General features: G+C 43.5%; 4 protein-coding genes across 5 annotated transcripts; 2 read left to right on the top strand and 2 right to left on the bottom strand.

The window, feature by feature from the left end:
- Nucleotides 1-264: 264 nt before the first annotated feature.
- On the bottom strand, nt 265-2,153 carry LOC104699987 (mitochondrial import inner membrane translocase subunit PAM16 like 2). Its single transcript, XM_010415419.3, has 4 exons — nt 1,908-2,153; nt 1,217-1,304; nt 812-945; nt 265-716 (listed from the first exon to the last, which is right to left on the bottom strand). The coding sequence occupies exons 1-4, from the start codon at nt 1,908-1,910 to the stop codon at nt 591-593; spliced, it is 351 nt and encodes a 116-aa protein (XP_010413721.1). The 5' UTR covers nt 1,911-2,153; the 3' UTR covers nt 265-590.
- A 329-nt stretch (nt 2,154-2,482) lies between these two features.
- On the top strand, nt 2,483-8,833 carry LOC104699986 (clathrin interactor EPSIN 3). Of its 2 annotated transcripts, none has more exons than XM_087458102.1 (14): nt 2,483-2,880; nt 3,528-3,621; nt 3,736-3,787; nt 4,040-4,119; nt 4,212-4,290; nt 4,393-4,476; nt 4,593-4,738; nt 4,948-5,241; nt 5,418-5,459; nt 5,564-5,665; nt 5,758-5,918; nt 6,101-6,339; nt 6,460-7,855; nt 7,932-8,833. In XM_087458102.1, the coding sequence occupies exons 2-14, from the start codon at nt 3,587-3,589 to the stop codon at nt 8,513-8,515; spliced, it is 3,294 nt and encodes a 1,097-aa protein (XP_087314228.1). In that variant the 5' UTR covers nt 2,483-2,880; nt 3,528-3,586; the 3' UTR covers nt 8,516-8,833. The 2 variants fall into 2 exon arrangements, with proteins under 2 accessions (XP_087314228.1, XP_087314229.1); XM_087458103.1 differs by having other exon boundaries at nt 2,494-2,880; nt 6,104-6,339.
- A 1,002-nt stretch (nt 8,834-9,835) lies between these two features.
- LOC147940757 (uncharacterized) lies at nt 9,836-10,737 on the top strand. The gene is made up of 2 exons (XM_087458251.1): nt 9,836-10,496; nt 10,547-10,737. The coding sequence occupies exons 1-2, from the start codon at nt 9,836-9,838 to the stop codon at nt 10,735-10,737; spliced, it is 852 nt and encodes a 283-aa protein (XP_087314377.1).
- A 4,648-nt stretch (nt 10,738-15,385) lies between these two features.
- Nucleotides 15,386-16,059, bottom strand: LOC147940756 (uncharacterized). The gene is made up of 2 exons (XM_087457667.1): nt 15,718-16,059; nt 15,386-15,586 (listed from the first exon to the last, which is right to left on the bottom strand). Exons 1-2 carry the CDS (start codon nt 16,057-16,059, stop codon nt 15,386-15,388), a joined length of 543 nt encoding a protein of 180 aa, XP_087313793.1.
- Nucleotides 16,060-18,627: the final 2,568 nt, after the last annotated feature.

Genomic DNA, 18,627 nt, shown 5'->3' with positions numbered 1-18,627 from the left:
TCGTAATTTCTTTGTTGTGTATAGGAATTTATTTTGTATACATTTACTTCGGTCTAAATGCAAAATTTAAGAGACCACACCTTCAGTCTCAAGTTGCTTTACAGACTGAAAGTTCTATAAATTCAGAACTCAGTCGGCCCTAAAACTGTTTCAGACCAAACTCGACTTAAACTTTAATAAGTCTGTTGAGTTCCGGGATATATAGCCAAACCATGATCAAGTCACACTTGCGAGATTCAGATTTCTTAAACTCAGCCACTCAAATACAGTAATGAAGTAATCTTATTATATATTATACATTACAGACAGTGCCTTTAAACAGATCTTCTCTCAAGAGAGAAGGATACAACATACACACATGGAAAAATCCATTCTAGTTTTAACATTTAAGAGGTTCTTTGACACTGATCAATTGACCAGAGCAAGCCTGTCTTAGTTATTACTAAATTAATAGGTAAAAAAACAAAAAAAAAACACTATGGCCGTTTTATAAGTTTCACATCATCTCAAAGAACCATGAAATCGTCTTAATTTTACATTAAGAGCAAGTGTTCTGAATCTGTAAAAAAAGAAGAAGAAGATATAAGCTCTTAACTAGGTGTACCGTTGCCTTTGCTCCTGTGCACAACTTCTAGACATTCTTTAGCTCGAAGAACTTTCGATTGAAGGTAAAAGCTCCCAGCTTTCGCGTTATTCTCAAACAGTTTGTCATATTTCTGCATTCATATATTAAACCCACTCCTTTCAGTTATTTGAGTAATCAAATCAGATCGAGAAAATCATCATCTGTGATGAAAGAGAAAATGTTTACCTGCAATATTTCTTCCCAAGAGGTCTGCTCGGTCACACCAAGAATTTGCCTAGCTTCTTGCTCATTGATGGCTTTTCCTGCTTTACGTACTGCATTCTGCATTGCTTCTTGCGCAACACCAGTTTTAGATGCATCTGCAAAAAGAAGATTCTCGGGTAAGATAGATAGATAGGCCTCCCTTTTATCTTATGTACAAATTCAAATATACACGAGTGTGAAGGAGAGAATCTGATCTCAGGAGCTGTGATAAACTAAGTGACCAGAATCATACTGGTCACCATGAACATGAAACGTCTGACCATTCTATCAATTGAAAAAACAGATCTTCCTAAACAGAGCAAGCCTTCATGAAAAGCAATCAAATGATGTCAAAAAGGTAACATAAAAGAAAGTGTAGGAACTCACTTGCAAGTGCTTGACGATAGGCTTGAAAGACAGCACGACCAATGATCCCAGAACCCATCACAATCAAATTTGCAAGTATCCTCCCAGCCTGTAAAAGAAAGATATTGAATATTAGAATTAAGATCAGCAAGGATGAAGAAATAATTTGAAAACTAAGGGACCAAAGTCAAGCCTGCTTAAGTTAAGGTTCATCAAAGCAAAGGCCTTTAGCCACTACTACATGCAAAAAAGGGATCCGATATTAACTTAAACCATTCAGACATATTAGCCTGATTGATCATATCTAGAAAGAACAAATGAGAGAACAGGAAAAAAAAAAATGTTTGTTTCAATTTGAAAACTGTAATAATCTAATCATTGCAAATACAACCTAATACTAATAAGGATGGATTTCAATCAATCGTACAACGAGGAAAAAAGCTTGCAGCAATAAAAATCCTAAATTTTAAGGGAATCAATCACAAAATATGTCAAGAGGATCTCCAAATGAAGCAAATCAGCTGAATAAGAATTGTGTACCCAATTCACAGAACCCATCAATCTCTCGAATTCATACAAATCAACGACAAAATAATCTAACAAATGATGCTAAAAATCGATCATTTTATCAAAAGACAACCACTCAAGAGATCAAAAAAGCGGCAAGAAATTAAAAAAAAAAAAAAAAAAAGGAAGAGAAGAAGAAACCAACCATGGCAGCCGATTAATCGATCGAATTACAAATCGATCAGATAATTATATTTTTTTGAAAGATGTTGGGATTCGTATTTCGTGGGGGAGGAAGAAGAGAGTGATAAAACTTTGGAAGGAAGGCTAATAGAAGAATCTAGGGTTCTCTCTCTCTTTCTGTTGTTCGTGTTCGTGTAATAACAATAAGGTGAGGGAGAAACACGGTAGACGGAGGACCAACACGAAACAGGGGATTGATGCCCAAGGTAATTTTTTTAGTTTAGTCAATAGAAACTCAACACGTGATTTTTATGGGCTTGGGCTGTCAGATAAATTTGGCCCATCTACTACTGAGAGGGCCAACGTTGACCGTTGAAAATTTTAATAGTCCTCGGTTTAAATTGATTAGTATGAGTTTATTTATGGAAATTGTTTTGTTTTGTGTTTAAACTTGAAATATTGTTTTCTAATTAGTATGCAGAGTATATTTGCAAAAAAAAAAAAACCATGAAATTACAAATTGAGATAGGGAAGAAAGTGCATGTCTGTATAATAATCACGTTTTATATCGTATAATTCAAAATTCAATGAACAAGTATACTTGATTCAATCGTTAAATTCACTAAACCCAAAAAAAAAATTAAAAGTAAACAATCTTCTCTTCTCAATCTCTCATGATGTTAAAAAAGGAATGAACGATATTTAAAAAATCTCTGAAATATCTGCGTGTTAAATGCGCTGTCTTTATTTATTTATCCTTTATAATTTTTTTTTAATCTCAGCTTCCCAAATTTTGGGCTGCTATGACTATGATGGATGATTCATCATCCTCCTCTCTCTAACGCAGAAATTGAGAAACCCATCTCGCACAAGCTTTTCTCTTCTTCCTCTCCCCCCATATCTCTCTCTCTCTCTCTCTCTCGATTCCTTCTTCTTCCTTCTGTGCCAGCCTCACACAGATCCGCGATCCATTTTTCCCTTTTTCCAGCCAGCAGGTTCGATTGATTTTTGTTTGTTCGTCGTTGAGCATCAGATTCATCATGTTTGCGGTTATTGTGTTTTGATTTCCTTGTAGATCTGAGTTTATCGTTCTTAGATAACTTCAGCTCAATTTTGTCATTGGTTTCGTTTGATCGATTGCAAAATCTCCGAAATCACGCAATCAAAAATTTCAAATCATTATGTTTAGAAGCTGCATTTCTCAATGTTGTTCCTTCTTCCCATTTGAATCCGAATTGACTTTATTGATCATTTGTCGGTGGCTGTTCAATTTTGGAGATTTATTTATTTTTTGTTTGTCTCGCGGTGGATCTTTTCTTTCTATAGCCTTAGATGATGTACATTAGGTTGATCACATTCACAACATCGTTATGCTGATTTTTATTTTGTGATTTCTGTATATGTTTATGTGTTAAGGTTGCTTAATTTTAGTTCATTGTTTATTTAAGCTTCTTTTGTACTCATGTTTTGTGGTCTCCTACATTGGAATGTTTGCTGATTTCTTCTTGTGGGTTCATGTTTTCCAATTCTATCCAGTTTCAAACTACCCGATTTTTGTTTTCAGATGGCTCCTTCTTTTACCATTTTTGGTGATACGATGGTTCATTTTGACACTGAAAGCTCTCTTTTACATTGTGAACAGGTTTATAAAGTGCAGTTAGCGCATTCCCTATATAAAAAAGAACTGTTTCACTATTGGACATGAAGAAAGCATTTGGTCAAACTGTCAGAGACCTGTAAGGATTGGACTACTTTGAATTATATGTTTTATTTTGTTAATCCATGTGTGGATTATTTGTTTTTTCCTCATTCAAGTTGCCTTATAAATTCTTTCATCCTATTGATTGTAGCAAGAGAGGTGTCAACAAGAAAGTGCTTAAAGTACCTGGAATTGAACAGAAGGTAAACTTTTCTGTTTGCTTTTCTCTGTTTTTTTTTTTCTTTTTTCTTGATTAAGATGCTGTTTTTAGTTTTTCATGATTGAGTCAGTCAATTTTTTAATTTAAGTTTTGTGAAGGTTGGATTATATTACTAGAGAGGCTTATCTTTGGTTTGCACTTCTTGCCGGCTTCTATTAGGGAATTTTATATGAGATTTTCCATATATGCTTCACTTCGTTTGTCTCTCATATTTGCGCTTCTGTTTCTTGTTCAGGTTCTAGATGCTACCAGCAATGAGTCTTGGGGTCCGCATGGATCACTTCTTGCGGACATTGCGCATGCTTCGAGAAATTAGTAATTACAAAATACCTTTGTCATGTTCTCCTTTTCTGTAATATTATCATCTTATGCATGAATTATATGTATTTTTATTTTCTCTCATGCAGCCATGAATACCAGCTGACCATGGGAGTGTTATGGAAACGTCTTAGTGACACTGGAAAAAATTGGCGGCATGTCTATAAGGTAAAAGAAATATGAAGGCCTAGCTTGTTTTTGATATACTTGTGGTGCTTTGGTGGTGAATGAAACTAATCTCTACTGGGTTATTTCTTCTCTACTCTCCAGGCATTGACGGTCTTGGAGTACTTGGTAGGCCATGGATCGGAACGTATCATAGAAGAGATTAAAGAACGTGCATATCAAATTTCGGTAATGACTACATACGTAGTAGCAATTTATTTTGGATGTATTCAACAAGAGATTTTTTTGGTATCTCAGCTGTTGGTATTCTTACTGATGAAGTTTATCCCTTTTTCATGTGTCAGATATTATCCAGTTTTCAGTATATTGATTCCAGCGGTAAAGATCAAGGTAGCAATGTCAGGAAGAAGGCGCAGAGCCTTGTGGCGTTGGTAAATGACAAAGAAAGAATAGCGGAGGTCAGAGAGAAGGCTGCTGCCAACAGAGAAAAGTACGTCTGCTTCTTGTTTCTCCAATGGGTCAAATTTATGCACATTTTTTTGATTAAAATTGATGCCTAGGAAGGATCATAATTGCTATCTATGCTGCCTAGCATAGTCATGAATATGCAATCCTTCAGCATTATGAGCGTCTGTTTCTTAAAAACCTTTCCTCAGAGAGGCAACATATTTCCCAAAACCTGACATTTTCGTACAATAGGTATCATAACTCAACAGTAGGTGGGATGCATATGCCTTCAGGAGGATATGGAGACAAATATGATTACGAAGGCCGATATGGAGACAGAGATGAAGAACGAAGTAGTTATGGGAGAGAGAGAGAATATGGTTACAGGGATGATGATAAAAATAGTCGTGATGTAGATCGTTATTCTAAAGACTCTGAAGACCGAGATGGAAGAGATAGTAACAGGGATGATGAATACCATGGATCAAGAGGTAGGAGCTCAGACAGGGAACGACCAATTGAGGATGATGGCCAATCGTCATCAAGGTATATTGATTTAAATTTTTGATCCCTTTTTTTTGAACCGAAGAACTAGGGAAATCTTTTAGGTGATCAATCTAACAATACCTGGATGTGTAATAGCTTAAATTTCCTTGATGTTAAAAATCTTGTTCTGAGCACCATACCAGAAATTTGATGAAACATTTCTCTTCATCCTGTAGGGACAGTGGTGCACGAGCTGATGATCATTCTCAAGATGGGAGGTAATTTCCAGAGACGTACTAATTTTGGATAATTTTTCTAATTGTATTTGGCAGTGTGAAAAAAAAAATGTCAGTGCTTATCTCTTATTTTTGGAATTTGATAGAGGGGGGATGGAGAGGAAGTTTTCTGAACAAAATATTGGTGCTGCCCCACCTAGTTATGAAGAAGCTGTCAGTGAATCACGGAGCCCTGTATACAGTGAAAGGTGACAATTCTCTTCACTGAAAATTGAGAAGTACCTTTCTTTAGCTGTTCTGAATTCAAATGATGAAGCATTTTAAAATTTCTTGATTCAAGGGATGGTGGAGAGACACCACAAGTTGCTCCTCCTGCAGCTGCAGCTTCGCCTTCTGCTGAAAACAGCAGCGTGGACAACAAAACTGCTGGTTTTGTTAACGGATCATCTCCTCAGCATGTTGAGTCTTTTGATGAATTTGATCCACGAGGTTCAGTTTCAGGTACAGAGTTCTCCATGTTTGTAATTTTCTAGTTTACACTCCTTAGCAGCATAAGAATTCACTGTCATTGATAAATGATATTTAGAAAATGTTAAAGACTTAAAGTACGTTATTGCGACGTATGGGATTGTGTTCTGATCTGAGTGTTGTCATTGTATAACATAACTTCATGTTTTCTCCAGCAGCATCTGTACCTGCAGCTGGTGCTTCGGCTTCTGCACCTAGCCCATCAACAGTGGTTTCTACCTCTGCCATGCCTGCCCCAAATAATTCTGAAATGGATTTGCTTGGCTCTCTTTCAGATGTATTTTCACCGAACCCCTTGGCTATTGTAACATCTGATTCCACTTCTGTTGAAAACAATGGACAACCAAACACTGGTCCAGCTCCATCGTTTTCTACTTCTCAGTCATCACCTCAGGTATACTGGGCCTAACCAGTTATGTTTGACGTTTATTTAATGGTATTTATCTTGGGTATGTTACTGGGTTCAGCTGGAAACCCTACTCGATGCTGTCTTTATCCTTTGCCCTTTGTGCAGTCTTTTGATGATCCATTTGGTGAATCTCCTTTCAAAGCCATCACTTCTGCTGACATTGACCCAAGCCAACATCAGAATTTTGGAGCGCCTTTCCAGCCAACACCACCAACTTCAAATCCTGACAATGGGCATAGTTTTGGTTTTGGGGAAGCATTTACAGCTGTACCAAATCATGAACCTGGCGTTCAAAATATGCAAGCTCCACCGAACTCATCTGTCTTACCTCAAGAGCAGTTCGATACATCGGAGAGCGATATTCTTGCTGGCATTCTCCCGCCATCTGGACCGCCAGTTTCTCTGTCTCCTCAACCAAATTCAACAGTGCCAGCATCTCAGTTTCCTCCCAACAGTAACTCCTATGAAAGTTATCATCATCAGGCGGCACTTACAGATCCAAACATGCCAGGACAAACTCCGTTTGGTCAAGCTTCACAACACTATAACATGGTTTCCCATTCGCAAAATCATCCTGAAGGTATGCAATTCAACAATGGAGGCTTCACGCAACATCCAGGCTATGCAGGTTCAGCAAATTCTCAACCTCCACAGTATACTCCTGGTTTATCTCCACACCCAACAAGTGAGAGTTTTCCTCACCAACCAGGTTCTGCCACCTCATCAAGCTCGCAAGCTCCTTACGCTACTACATCCAATGCACCAGCTGGTCAGTTTGATGGTGGAAACTTTATGACACAGCAACCTTATGATGTGACACAGAAAGTTAATGGTGCCCCTTCTCATGTACCACATCGAACTCAATCTGGACCTGTTGCGGCATACGGGAATAACAACAATGTTGTTGGAGATATGCACCAACCTGGTTCTGCCCCCTCATCAAGCGCGCAAACTCCTTACCCTACTACACCCAATGCACCAGCTGGTCAGTTTGATGGTGGAAACTTTATGACACAGCAACCTTATGATGTGACACAGCAAGTTCATGGTGCCCCTTCTCATGTACCACATCGAACTCAATCTGGACCTGTTGCGGCGTACTGGAATAATAACAATGTCGTTGGAGATATGCACCAACCTGGTTCTGCCCCCTCATCAAGCTCGCAAACCCCTTACCCTATTACACCAAATGCACCAGCTGGTCAGTTTGATGGTGGAAACTTCATGACACAACAAGCTCATGGTGTCCCTTCCCATATACCACAACGAACTCAATCTGGACCTGTTGCGGTGCACGGGAATAGTAACAATGTCGTTGGAGATATGTTTGCACCAGCTGGACTAAGTTCCTTGGAGACTTCAGCATCTCAACCATCTCTCACACCTTTAACAGGAGCAATTGAGATTGTTGTTCCTCAAAGTCAGAAAAAGTTTGAGCCAAAATCAACCATCTGGGCTGACACATTAAGCAGAGGGCTGGTTAACTTCAACATTTCTGGACGTAAGTCTTGTAATATACAGTCTCCTAATTCATAAAGCGTTTACGAAATTTCTGACGTCGTTTGTTGACTGTGCAGCCAAAACAAATCCATTGGCAGATATAGGAGTTGACTTTGAGGCGATCAACAGGAAAGAGAAACGACTAGAGAAACCAACTACTGCACAACAGCAAGTAACATCAACTATCAACATGGGTAAAGCCATGGGATCTGGTACTGGCTTAGGCCGTGCAGGTGCAGGTGCTATGAGACCTCCGACGAATTCAATGGTAGGCTCAAGCATGCCGACGGGCATGAATGCTGGTGGCTACGGAGGTATGAACCAAAACCATCCAATGGGAATACAGCAAAACCACCCAATGGGCATGAACCAACACTTTCCGATGGGCATGAACCAAAACTACCCCATGGGCATGAATCAAAACCATTCCATGGGAATGAACCACAACCAGCCCATGGGAAACCAAAACTATCCCATGGGAATTGGGATGAACATGGGCGGATACGGTCAAGGCTATCCGATGCAACCACAACAAGGAATGGGCATGGCTCCTCCTGGTCCACCACAAGGCATGACCGGTGCCTACAATCCGATGATGGGTCAAGGCGGTTACAACCCTCAGCAGCAGCAACCTTATGGTGGAGGAGGTTACCACCGGTAAGATACGAGCCAATCATAGTTACCCTCATTTAATTCATCACGATAGTAAAAAAGGGATCCAAGAACAGAACTCAATCATTGGACCTGGATTTGTAAATTTTTTGGTCGGTTCGGGTAAGTTGGGGGTTTGGTCAGTCATATTATTGGATTAATACCTCCGCTGTTTTTACAAAAGAAAAAAAATAATAATTCTCGACCGATTTGAGTTTTTGTTAGGAAATTTGTAATGGGTCTAGAGAGAGAGACATAGGCACAACCTTCACTCGAGTTACGCTAATATACATATGTATTTTTTGGTATTATACATCTTTTTCTGAAATACATTTTCCACTCACGTAACAATAAACAAGTCTTTCAATAGTTTATACTAGTTGGTTTAGTTTCGTGTTGGATATGGGTTTTACTCTGTCTTAACAGGCCTCCAATTTAGCCTATTACCGAATAGTCAACTTAATCCTTAGAATCGTTGACTGACCAGATCATCCTTATCGGACCGACAGAGTATCTAGAAGGTCCAATAAAAACGGACAGCCCATTAAACGACAGTCTGCAAAGAGGCAATCACCGACTTTGCCCTAAAGCGGTATCACATCGATCTTGAGGTATGAGGGTGAGACGTCCCATCAACTATAAATACCGAGGAACAGGCATGGAGAATGCATCAAGTAACCTAGAGCAGGAGTCTGGAAACAATCCGATTCTTGCACTAAGTTAAATAGTCGATTGGAGCATACATCATTCTGTAATTAGCCAGTCGGCTTAAAGCAGGATACCTTGTAAACTCAGTGATCTTTGACAATCTCAATAAAAGTCATCTGTTTCGCCCTCTTTAAATCATAATCTCGATCTAGCAGTATTAGTCTTTCAACATTTGGTGCGCATCCAGGGAAAGAAACAAGGAGAGCTTTTAAAGGAAGTCCAACATCAAAGAGTAGTACGTCTTCAAAATGAGAGAAGGGGAGACCACTGGGAGCGACGGCTACGTAGCGGACACGCCGGACCGCATTCAACAAGTCCAGGAAGAGCTCCCACAAATTCCACCAACCCGAGCCCCGACAACGCTAAACGGATCGTTAGGAGAGGGAACATGTGCCCTCGACGTAGGCGCACTAATGCGAAGCATACTCGAAATAATAGACGCCCAAGACAGAAAGACGGAGGAACGTTTCGCTTCACTCTCTAGCATCTGTGCCAAGTTACAAGAAAATGCCAGTCATCCGAAAGCAGTCAGAATGGCGAATTGGCCGAGCACAAAAGCCAGATAAAAGATGTCACAAGTAAGTTCCACCAGGCTACCAGTGCAGCGCCTGACGTCGACCACATGTTGGAAAAATCCCAGAAGACTCCGTTCACCGCACGAATTCGCCGAGTCATCGTTCGTCCGGATTGCAAGATCAAGCACCTACCCCCATACAAAGGAGACTCGGACCCAACCCATCATCTAACATCCTTTGAGATCGCAATTCACCGATGCGAATTCCCCCCGAAAGAACTCGATGCTGGAAAGTGCCAGCTGTTTATAGAAAACTTGAGTGGTGATGCCCTGGGCTGGTTTTCCTCCTTGCCACCCAACTCGATCGACAGTCTCCGCACGCTCTCGTTGACCTTTCTGAAACAATATTCGATCCTGGCTATCCCTACCGCGACAATCGCCGACCTCCACAATATCGAGCAAGGAGAACATGAATCATTGCGTAAATTCATGGAGAGGTTTAAAAAGATTCCCACGCAAGTAAATGCCCCCCATAGCGTCTCGCTCGCCGCTCTCCAAAGGGCCCTATGGTATGAATCAAAATTCCGCGAAGATCTTAAGCTGAACCCATTCCCTACCTTCCAAGATACCTTCCATCGAGCGGCAGTTCACATCGAAATGGAAGAGGAAAAAGTTGTCCTCGCTAAGAAGCATTCCTCCACTGGAGCCCAACTATCGACCGACAAGACAAAAGAGGTACACCACGAGCCTGTCAGCATCTCGACAAGGAGTACGTCGCAAATAGCAAGAAACGCGGCACAACATACCTCGTCAATGAAGCCCCACTGCCCCCGGTTGCAAGCTCGTCAGTTCCAATACCGACGATCCCACCAAAGGGCGCAAGAGAGGAGCCCGATCATAACCTCTACTGCGAGCTGCACGAATATACTGGCCACTCTACGCAATCCTGTAGACACTTGCAAAATGCCTTGCTTGGTAAATACCTTAACGGCGAGGTCACGGTTCAGTAACGCTAGTATAAAAGTAACGCTCCGCGAGGCCGTGGTAACGCATGTGGCCGCTTGGGACAGCAAGGTCGTCCAAATAACCGGCCTGCACCGAATAACCAGGCCAATCAAGTTGAGGCCGGCAATCAAGTAGGCGGCCTGGAGAATCTGCAAGCCGACGCATCCCCACCTCCGGCCCGTCGCAGAATTGATGTCATAATAGGAAGTTTACCATTCAATCCCGATTCACCTAGAGCTACACTTCCCGCCGATGATTTTGAACGAACAAAGAGCGCCTGGCTAGCTGCAAGCATGCCTATTTGACGGTCATATGCTCCAATCGCGTTCAGATAAGGAGACGCCGCTGGACTGCCTGATTCGACTACTGGACCCGTAGTCGTCGAGCTGAATATCGACAACTGCCTAGTCCCGGATGTCCTAGTTGACACGGGAAGTTCAGTGAACGACATTTTCAAGCCGAACGCACAAACCTTAACCGGTTTTGACGGGAGTTCCCTCACCTCCCTCGGTAAAATTGTGCTACCCATATACGTCGGTGGAACAGTCCACATGTTTGACGTCGCCATCATCGACAAACCAACACCCTACAATGTCATCCTTGGGACGCCATGGCTCCACCAGATGAAGGCCATCGTCTCAACTTATCACCAGTGCGTTAAATTCCCAACGGCGCTCGGCACTTATACCCTCTACGGCGACCCAACGGCGACTCAATGTCCACCGCGTCGTCCTGTCAACATGATCATGGGAGGCATGACAGCTTGTAGGGATTCCGTACGCTCTATCCGCAATTACGTAAAGGCTGACACGGCACCAGTATGGCCAGTCAAGGTACCGCCGTTTGTCCCGCCAATCACATTCACATCGGACGACCTACTCGGCGTTAACTTCCCACACAATGACCCTCTCGTCATCGAGCTACACATCGGCGAAAGCGAAGTTACTAGGATCATTGACGACACAGGAAGCTCCGTCAATGTTATCTTCCGAGATGTCCTTGACAAAATGGAGGTCAATGACGGCGAAATCAAACCATCAATCCGACCTCTGACGGGCTTTGATGGAAATTATATGATGTCTTCTGGCACCATTAAATTGCCAATCTACATATCTGGCGTTGCATCATGGCATAAATTTGTAGTGGTCGACAAGCCGGTGGTCTACAACATCATTCTAGGATCCCCTTGGATCCACGATATGAAGGTCGTTCCGTCAATGTACCACCATTGCGTTAAATTTCCCTTGAATGGCCAAATATGCACAATTTAAGGACGACAAGACTTGTTTTATCATCGAGTGCAAGCTATGAAAAGCTGCTGACTTATAGCAATCAAAGAAGGCGCTGGATAAGTCACCGGCCCCCAGCTCAGAGGAAATTCGAAGGCACCACTTGCTCGACGAAATCAATATCGATGAGAGCGACCCGAACCGATGTGTTGGAATTAGTGCCAACCTCGACCCAACAATAAGACCGATGTGTTGATCCAATTCTTAAAAGACAACGCTTCCACCTTCGCTTGTTCCTTCGAAGATATGGTCGGGATAAGCATGGATGTCACAAGTCACGAGCTTAACGTCGACCCAACCTACAAACCAGTAAAGCAAAAGCGGCGCAAGCTTGGTCCTGAGCAGTCCAAAGCAGTAAACAACAAGGTCAAGAAACTACTCGCAGCTGGGTTGATCATGCAAGTTAAGTATCTCGAATGGCTAGCTAACCCAGTGGTAGTGAAAAAGAAAAACGGAAAGAACAGGGTGTGCATCGACTTCACCGATTTAAATAAAGCCTGCCCCAAGGATAACTACCCACTACCACGACAGGAAATGCGCTACTCTCCTTCATGGACGCCTTCTCAGGATATAACCACATTTTAATGCACACCGACGACCGCGATAAAACTGCCTTTATCACCGATCAAGGCACGTTTTGCTATAAAGTTATGTCGTATGGTTTAAAAAATGCCGGAGCCACCAACCAGCGCCTCGTCAATAAAATGTTCGCCAACCAGCTAGGGGTAACCATGGAAGTGTACATAGATGACATGCTGGTTAAATCCGTAAACACGAGCGATCACGTCGAACATCTGCGAAAATGTTTCCAAACATTGAACCAGTATAACATGAAGCTAAACCCGGCGAAATGTTCACTCGGCGTAACGTCCGGCGAGTTCCTAGGATATATCGTCACTAAAAGAGGAATAGAGGCAAACCCGAAACAAATCAAGGCTATACTTGATATGCCTTCGCCTAGGAACAAGCGGGAGGTCCAACAACTGACCGGCAGAATAGCGGCCCTCAACCGGTTCATCTCGCGGTCAACTGATAAAAGCCTGCCATTTTACCAACTGCTATGGTCGACGAATAAGGAGTATGAATGGACCACCGAGTGCGAACAGGCATTCCTCGAGCTGAAAACTTATTTGACCACCCCACCCATACTCTCGAAACCTGAAGAAGGAGAAAAGCTTTATCACTATATCGCCGTGTCCGGATCGTTAGTCAGCGGGGTACTAGTCAGGGAGGACCGAGGTGAACAAACCTGGAAAAAATAACCTACGCCGTGGTCATCTCGGCTCGCAAACTTAGGCCTTACTTCCAATCCCATACAATCGCAATCCTAACAAATCTGGTCGTATGGCAAAATGGGCGGTTGAATTAAGCGAGTACGACATCGAACACCTCGGCCGAACATGCATGAAGTCTCAAGTATTGGCAGACTTTATTGTCGAATTACTTCAATATTTCAACGAAGGGAAAACCCCAGCAGACAAGTGGCAAGCTTGGCGGCTCAAGAAAAAAGTGGCGCAATATGCAATAATAGAAGGGCGTCCGGCATATTGTTACACTGCATCTCGGCAGAAGAGGCCCACCGAGTAATGCATGAAACGCACGAAAGGGCCGGCGGAAACCACTCAGGTGGGCATGCTCTAGCACTCAAGATCAAAAAGCATGGAATATACTGGCCAACTATGGTTAACGATTGCGAGCAATTTGCCGTCAAATGCGAGAAGTGTCAGAGGCATGCGTCAGATATACATGCCCCAGCAGAATTACTCTCCACCACCACGGCGCCATACCCGTTCATGAGATGGGTGATGGATATTGTCGGACCGCTTCCTGTCTCGCACGGCAAGAAATTCTTCCTCATACTGACGGATTACTTCACCAAGTGGGTCGAGGCAGAATCTTATAAGAAATTTCAAGCTAACGAGGTCCAGAATTTTGTCTGGAAAAATATAATATGTCGGCACGGGCTACCTTATGAAATCGTTACAGATAACAGATCGCAATTCATCTCCAAGAAATTCGACGACTTCTGTGCCAGCTGGCGCATCCGCCTTAGCAAGTCAACCCCGAGATACCCCCAAGGTAACGACCAAGCGGAAGCCACTAACAAGACGATCATAAACGGCTTAAAGAAGCGACTCGAAGAAAAGAAAGGACTTTGGGCCGACGAGCTAGATGGTGTTCTGTGGTCCCACCAAACAACCCCGCGAAGAGCGTCTGGACAGACCCCGTTCTCACTAGCATATGGCTTAGAAGCAGTTGCACCAGCCGAAGTCAGCGTCGACGGTTTACGTCAAACCCTGCTAGTCAAAAATCTAAAGTTAAACGAAGAAATGTTTTACGATAGCCTAGACAAGATCGAAGCCTTACTCCGAATTCAGAACTACCAGCAAGCAACAGCTCGCCACTATAACAAAAAGGTCAATCTGCGATCTTTCGAAGAAGGAGATCTCGTGTTACGCAAGGTATTTGAGAACACCGCCGAACTCAACGCAGAGAAGCTCGACGCAAAATGGGAAGGCCCATACCAAGTGTCCATAGTCGTCCGCCCAGGAGTCTGCGAGTTAATGACTATGTCCGGAGAAGTAATTCCGAGATCTTGGAATGCCGGTAACCTTAAGCGTTATTTCTATTATAAAAAAAAAAATCTGCTATTTTATGTAATTTGAACTACAATCGGCTTGATCCTTTTTTTTTATAAAAAGGTACGTAGGCAACCTGGAAAGGTGCAGCCACTACTTATAAAATCTCTTTGCAAAGTTACTTTGGTATTCCTTTTATTAAGCATACTGCCTTACAAAGTTTAATAACATCATAGCACAAAAATGCCCCCCCCCTTAACAAAAAAAACAAGGTCGGCAATTTGGCCAGTTGCAACACTCCATGCAAAGTGTAGGTAAAAGTCGGGCTCCAAGCAATGTCCGCAAATAATCCGTGGTCGACGAGCAAAGTAAGCCACCACCCGCGTGCAATCCCTTCGATCTATGGCAAGGAATAAGCCGGGCTTCAATACGCGAATTCAACGCTTCCCGCTCCTGAAATTTAACATCAACCCCCTGCAAAAGCAAACTACAAGCAAAAAGCATATGGTTCCGAACAGAGTCATTCGGCTCAACACAATAAGTTGAGAGACGTCTCACAGTCGAAAACAGCCAAACAAAAAAAAAGAAACAACAAAACATAGCATATCATATCTTAAAACAAAACCCGCCGACGGGGTGCAATGTTAAGCAAAAAAAAAAAGAAGAAAAGCATAATATGCCCAATAACAAGTCAAGGGCCCCCAAAAAAAAAAGAGTTAGCAACCCTACATACGGGCGCACAAACTAGTTCAGTTCATAAAAGGTAAACAACATGCCGAGCGTTTTCAGCGACCCCCACGACTCTCACGGCTAAGAGCACGAACTCGATCGCGATGCCAAAAAGGCATCATGCGGAATTTTCCGAACCCGAATCGCTCCAAATCTTCCGGCCGAGTCTCCAGCTTCCTCATCCCCATCTCGAGATCCATTATCTGCCTAACCAGAAACTCATGCTGACGACGATAGGCACGGTGTTGAATCTCAATCTACAAAAAGGGGGGGGGAAGAGGAGAGAAGAGAGCAAAAATAAACCAAACAATCCAGAATTCAAGGACGGCAATTTACAAAAAAAAAGGCAAAAGGCGAATGACAAACTAGGCGTCCTAAACCAATCAACCGCTTGACGCCTTTCCTCGGGGGTCAAAGTCCGAAGGAACTCCGATGAAATCTCCGCGACAGCCGGCACAAAATCCCGCGGCAATGGCCTAAAAGAAGGTGAGGCAGCCGCAACAGGTGGTCTCTTCCAAGGGAAGAACAATTCATTCGGACGAGCCTCGACGAAACAATCGGACCCATCACTAGGTTGACCTAGATCGATATGAACTGACGACGGTGAGCGATCGGTTTGGGGACGACCAAAGACGATACGATCACAACTTGCCGACGGTCCCATCCGTGGTGAAGGGGGACAGTTGCGGTTCACCGGAACCCACTCCCCAGAGTCATCGGAATGACTCATGACCAAACAAGAAAGGAGAAACGAGAATGAAAAACGAGAGAAAACTATCAGTTGAAAGGAGAAAGTCGTGTGGTTTACTCTCCCACCCCCACCTCCCTTTATATAGCTATGACGAAGGAAAAGCGAAGAGGCGTCGCATTAATCAATCGCCCGTCTACTTACCAGCATTTAATGCGCCTCCCCCCTCAGCCAACCAAAATCCCGCAATAAAAACCGCGCCACACGCAACGACCACGCGCGGTAATGATGAGACAAGCCTCGAAAAGCAATTCGTCATTTAAATCAAGCATTTAATACGACAAAACTGAAGGGTCCAATAGTTGTGAATCCTTGCCTCCACAAAGTCTCAGCTCGTCAAAAAGGGGCAGGACTATTGCAAATTCGAACTTTGCCTAGATTCGTCCTCAGCTCGTCAAAAAGGGAGGGCTATGGCAAATTCAAACTTTGCCTAGACTCGTCCTCAGCTCGTCAAAAAGGGATGGCTATGGCAAATTCACACTTTGCCTAGACTCGTCCTCAGCTCTTCAAAAAGGGGAGGGCTATGGCAAATGCAAACTTTGCCTAGACTCGTCCTTAGCTCGTCGAAAAAAAAAAGGGAGAGGCTATGACAAATTCCAATTTTGCCTAGACTTGTCCTTAGCTCGTCAAAAAAAAAGGGAAAGGCTATGACTAATTCCAATTTTGCCTAGACTCGCCCTCAGCTGGTCAAAACAAAAGAAAGGACTATGGCAAGTCACAAACTTTTCCATTCATAACCAAAAGGAAGGGGGTATAGACAACCCACCCTCAGCATCTTTCTAACAATTCAAGTTCGTCCAAAAGTAAAATAAAAAAAACATAGATAAGTCTTAACAATAATGCAAGCTACAAGCGGCATTATTCAAGAAACCACGCAGGGCTTATTCAGGATCAGCTTCATTCACGCCTTCGGAAGCACTAACAGGCACAGGAGCTAACGGTCCACCACGGCTGCCTCACTGATAAGTCTCGGGGGTCTGGATGGTATGCCCCTCTATTCCCTCAGAAATCAGAGTCATAGCTGCATCTGCCAAGGCAAGTCCGGTTATGATATCCTGCTCGTGCGTTTCCTGTGACGCAATCTGTGACCCAACATCAAGAGTCAGTTCGTCGCCATTCCCAGGAGGCAGCTCGGGCTCCCTATCTTCAGGACCAACAGACGGCATGTCTGAGCCGTACTCGTCAAAATCAGCGACCTCGTTGTAACCTGGTATACGGCGCGGGTTGGCATCGACGTGCTCGGCAGTTGGAGTCACCATGTATCCATCATTAACCAACGAATGAATTTCAATACCCTCAACTACATTATCCCACAAAGTCGAGTCGTCTGACACAAAGTTGATCGTTCCGGCAAGAATTGGATAACCACCCTTCACGAGATCCTCAATCTGCTTCGCAATGCCGTTCGCGGTAGCCTTCCTTCACTTCACGACGAACCTCCTCAGCCCTCTTATTGACAACCAGCTTCAGCTGACGGTCATGGTCTTCAGCGGCCTGGCGAGCAGCATTGTGAGTAACATCAGCACAAGAACGTTCTAACGCCCCCTGCAGTTGGAGGTTCTCCTCCTTCAGACGATCGGAGACCCGCCAGGCATTAGAAGCTTCGGACCGGTATTTTACAATCTGACTCTGAGACTCCTTCAATCCAGCTTCAGCTTGAGCAATGTCTCGTTCAGCAGTCTTCAACCTGCGTTCATACCGGCAGACCATCGAGTACACCGCGCTCGCTGACTGAAGATCATGCCGATCCCATTCATCGAATGCGTCAGACTCCTTTAAGTCACCTTCAGAACAATCACTCGGCACTCTAGAGATCTCGCGGATGAGTACATCGCATTCCTTCTTGTCATACAAAAAAGGAGTGTCCTTCACATAACCAATATGGACGGAGTGGGAAGACTAGACTCCCTTATCTTTCAGATCAAGTGAAGAAGTTCTCGGCTTTTTGAACACAGCCAGACCGTCAGAACCAGACGGCACATCCTTACGTTTGCCAGAATCCCCTACCGAGTCAGACAGGTTCTTCGAAGACGAGCGATCTTTCTCAGCTGTAAGATCGATCATGACAATGTCCCTGTCTAGCTTGCTAGCATCACCAGTTTTCCCCTTATCGCGAGAGGACTTACTATCAGGAGCCCGACTGCTCGAGGCGCCTGCAGCTCGAGAACTCTAGAAAGATGAATGATCAACCAAACTCTTCTTCAAGGCCAGTTGTAGTTCTTTTTCTTCCACCGAATCCTTCTGCTTCAAAACGGGCTTGCCAGAATACTTAGGGACTCCCATCTAAACCACCTTCTTGCTATTCGAACGTCCTGCGAACACAAGTCGAGATCCGTAACAAGAAAGGAACAAGGCAAAATAAGCCGGCCGACCAAATTAGTAAACTTGTCAGAATCATACCTCTCACCGGTTTCCTGCCCCTAGCCTGATCCAATTGAGGGATACTCCTCCAATCAAGAACCGTCTGCCTCCTAAGCAAGTCGCGAACCTCGAAAAAATCGGAATTTGGCGGATCAACTGACTTTTCAACCAACTCTGTAAACAAAGAAA

Source organism: Camelina sativa, chromosome 7 (assembly GCF_030686135.1).
Source record: "Camelina sativa cultivar CO46 ecotype springtype chromosome 7, ASM3068613v1".
Lineage (NCBI taxonomy): Eukaryota > Viridiplantae > Streptophyta > Magnoliopsida > Brassicales > Brassicaceae > Camelina > Camelina sativa.
Note: the sequence above shows the minus strand (reverse complement) of the source record. Positions and strands in the feature narration are given on the sequence as shown.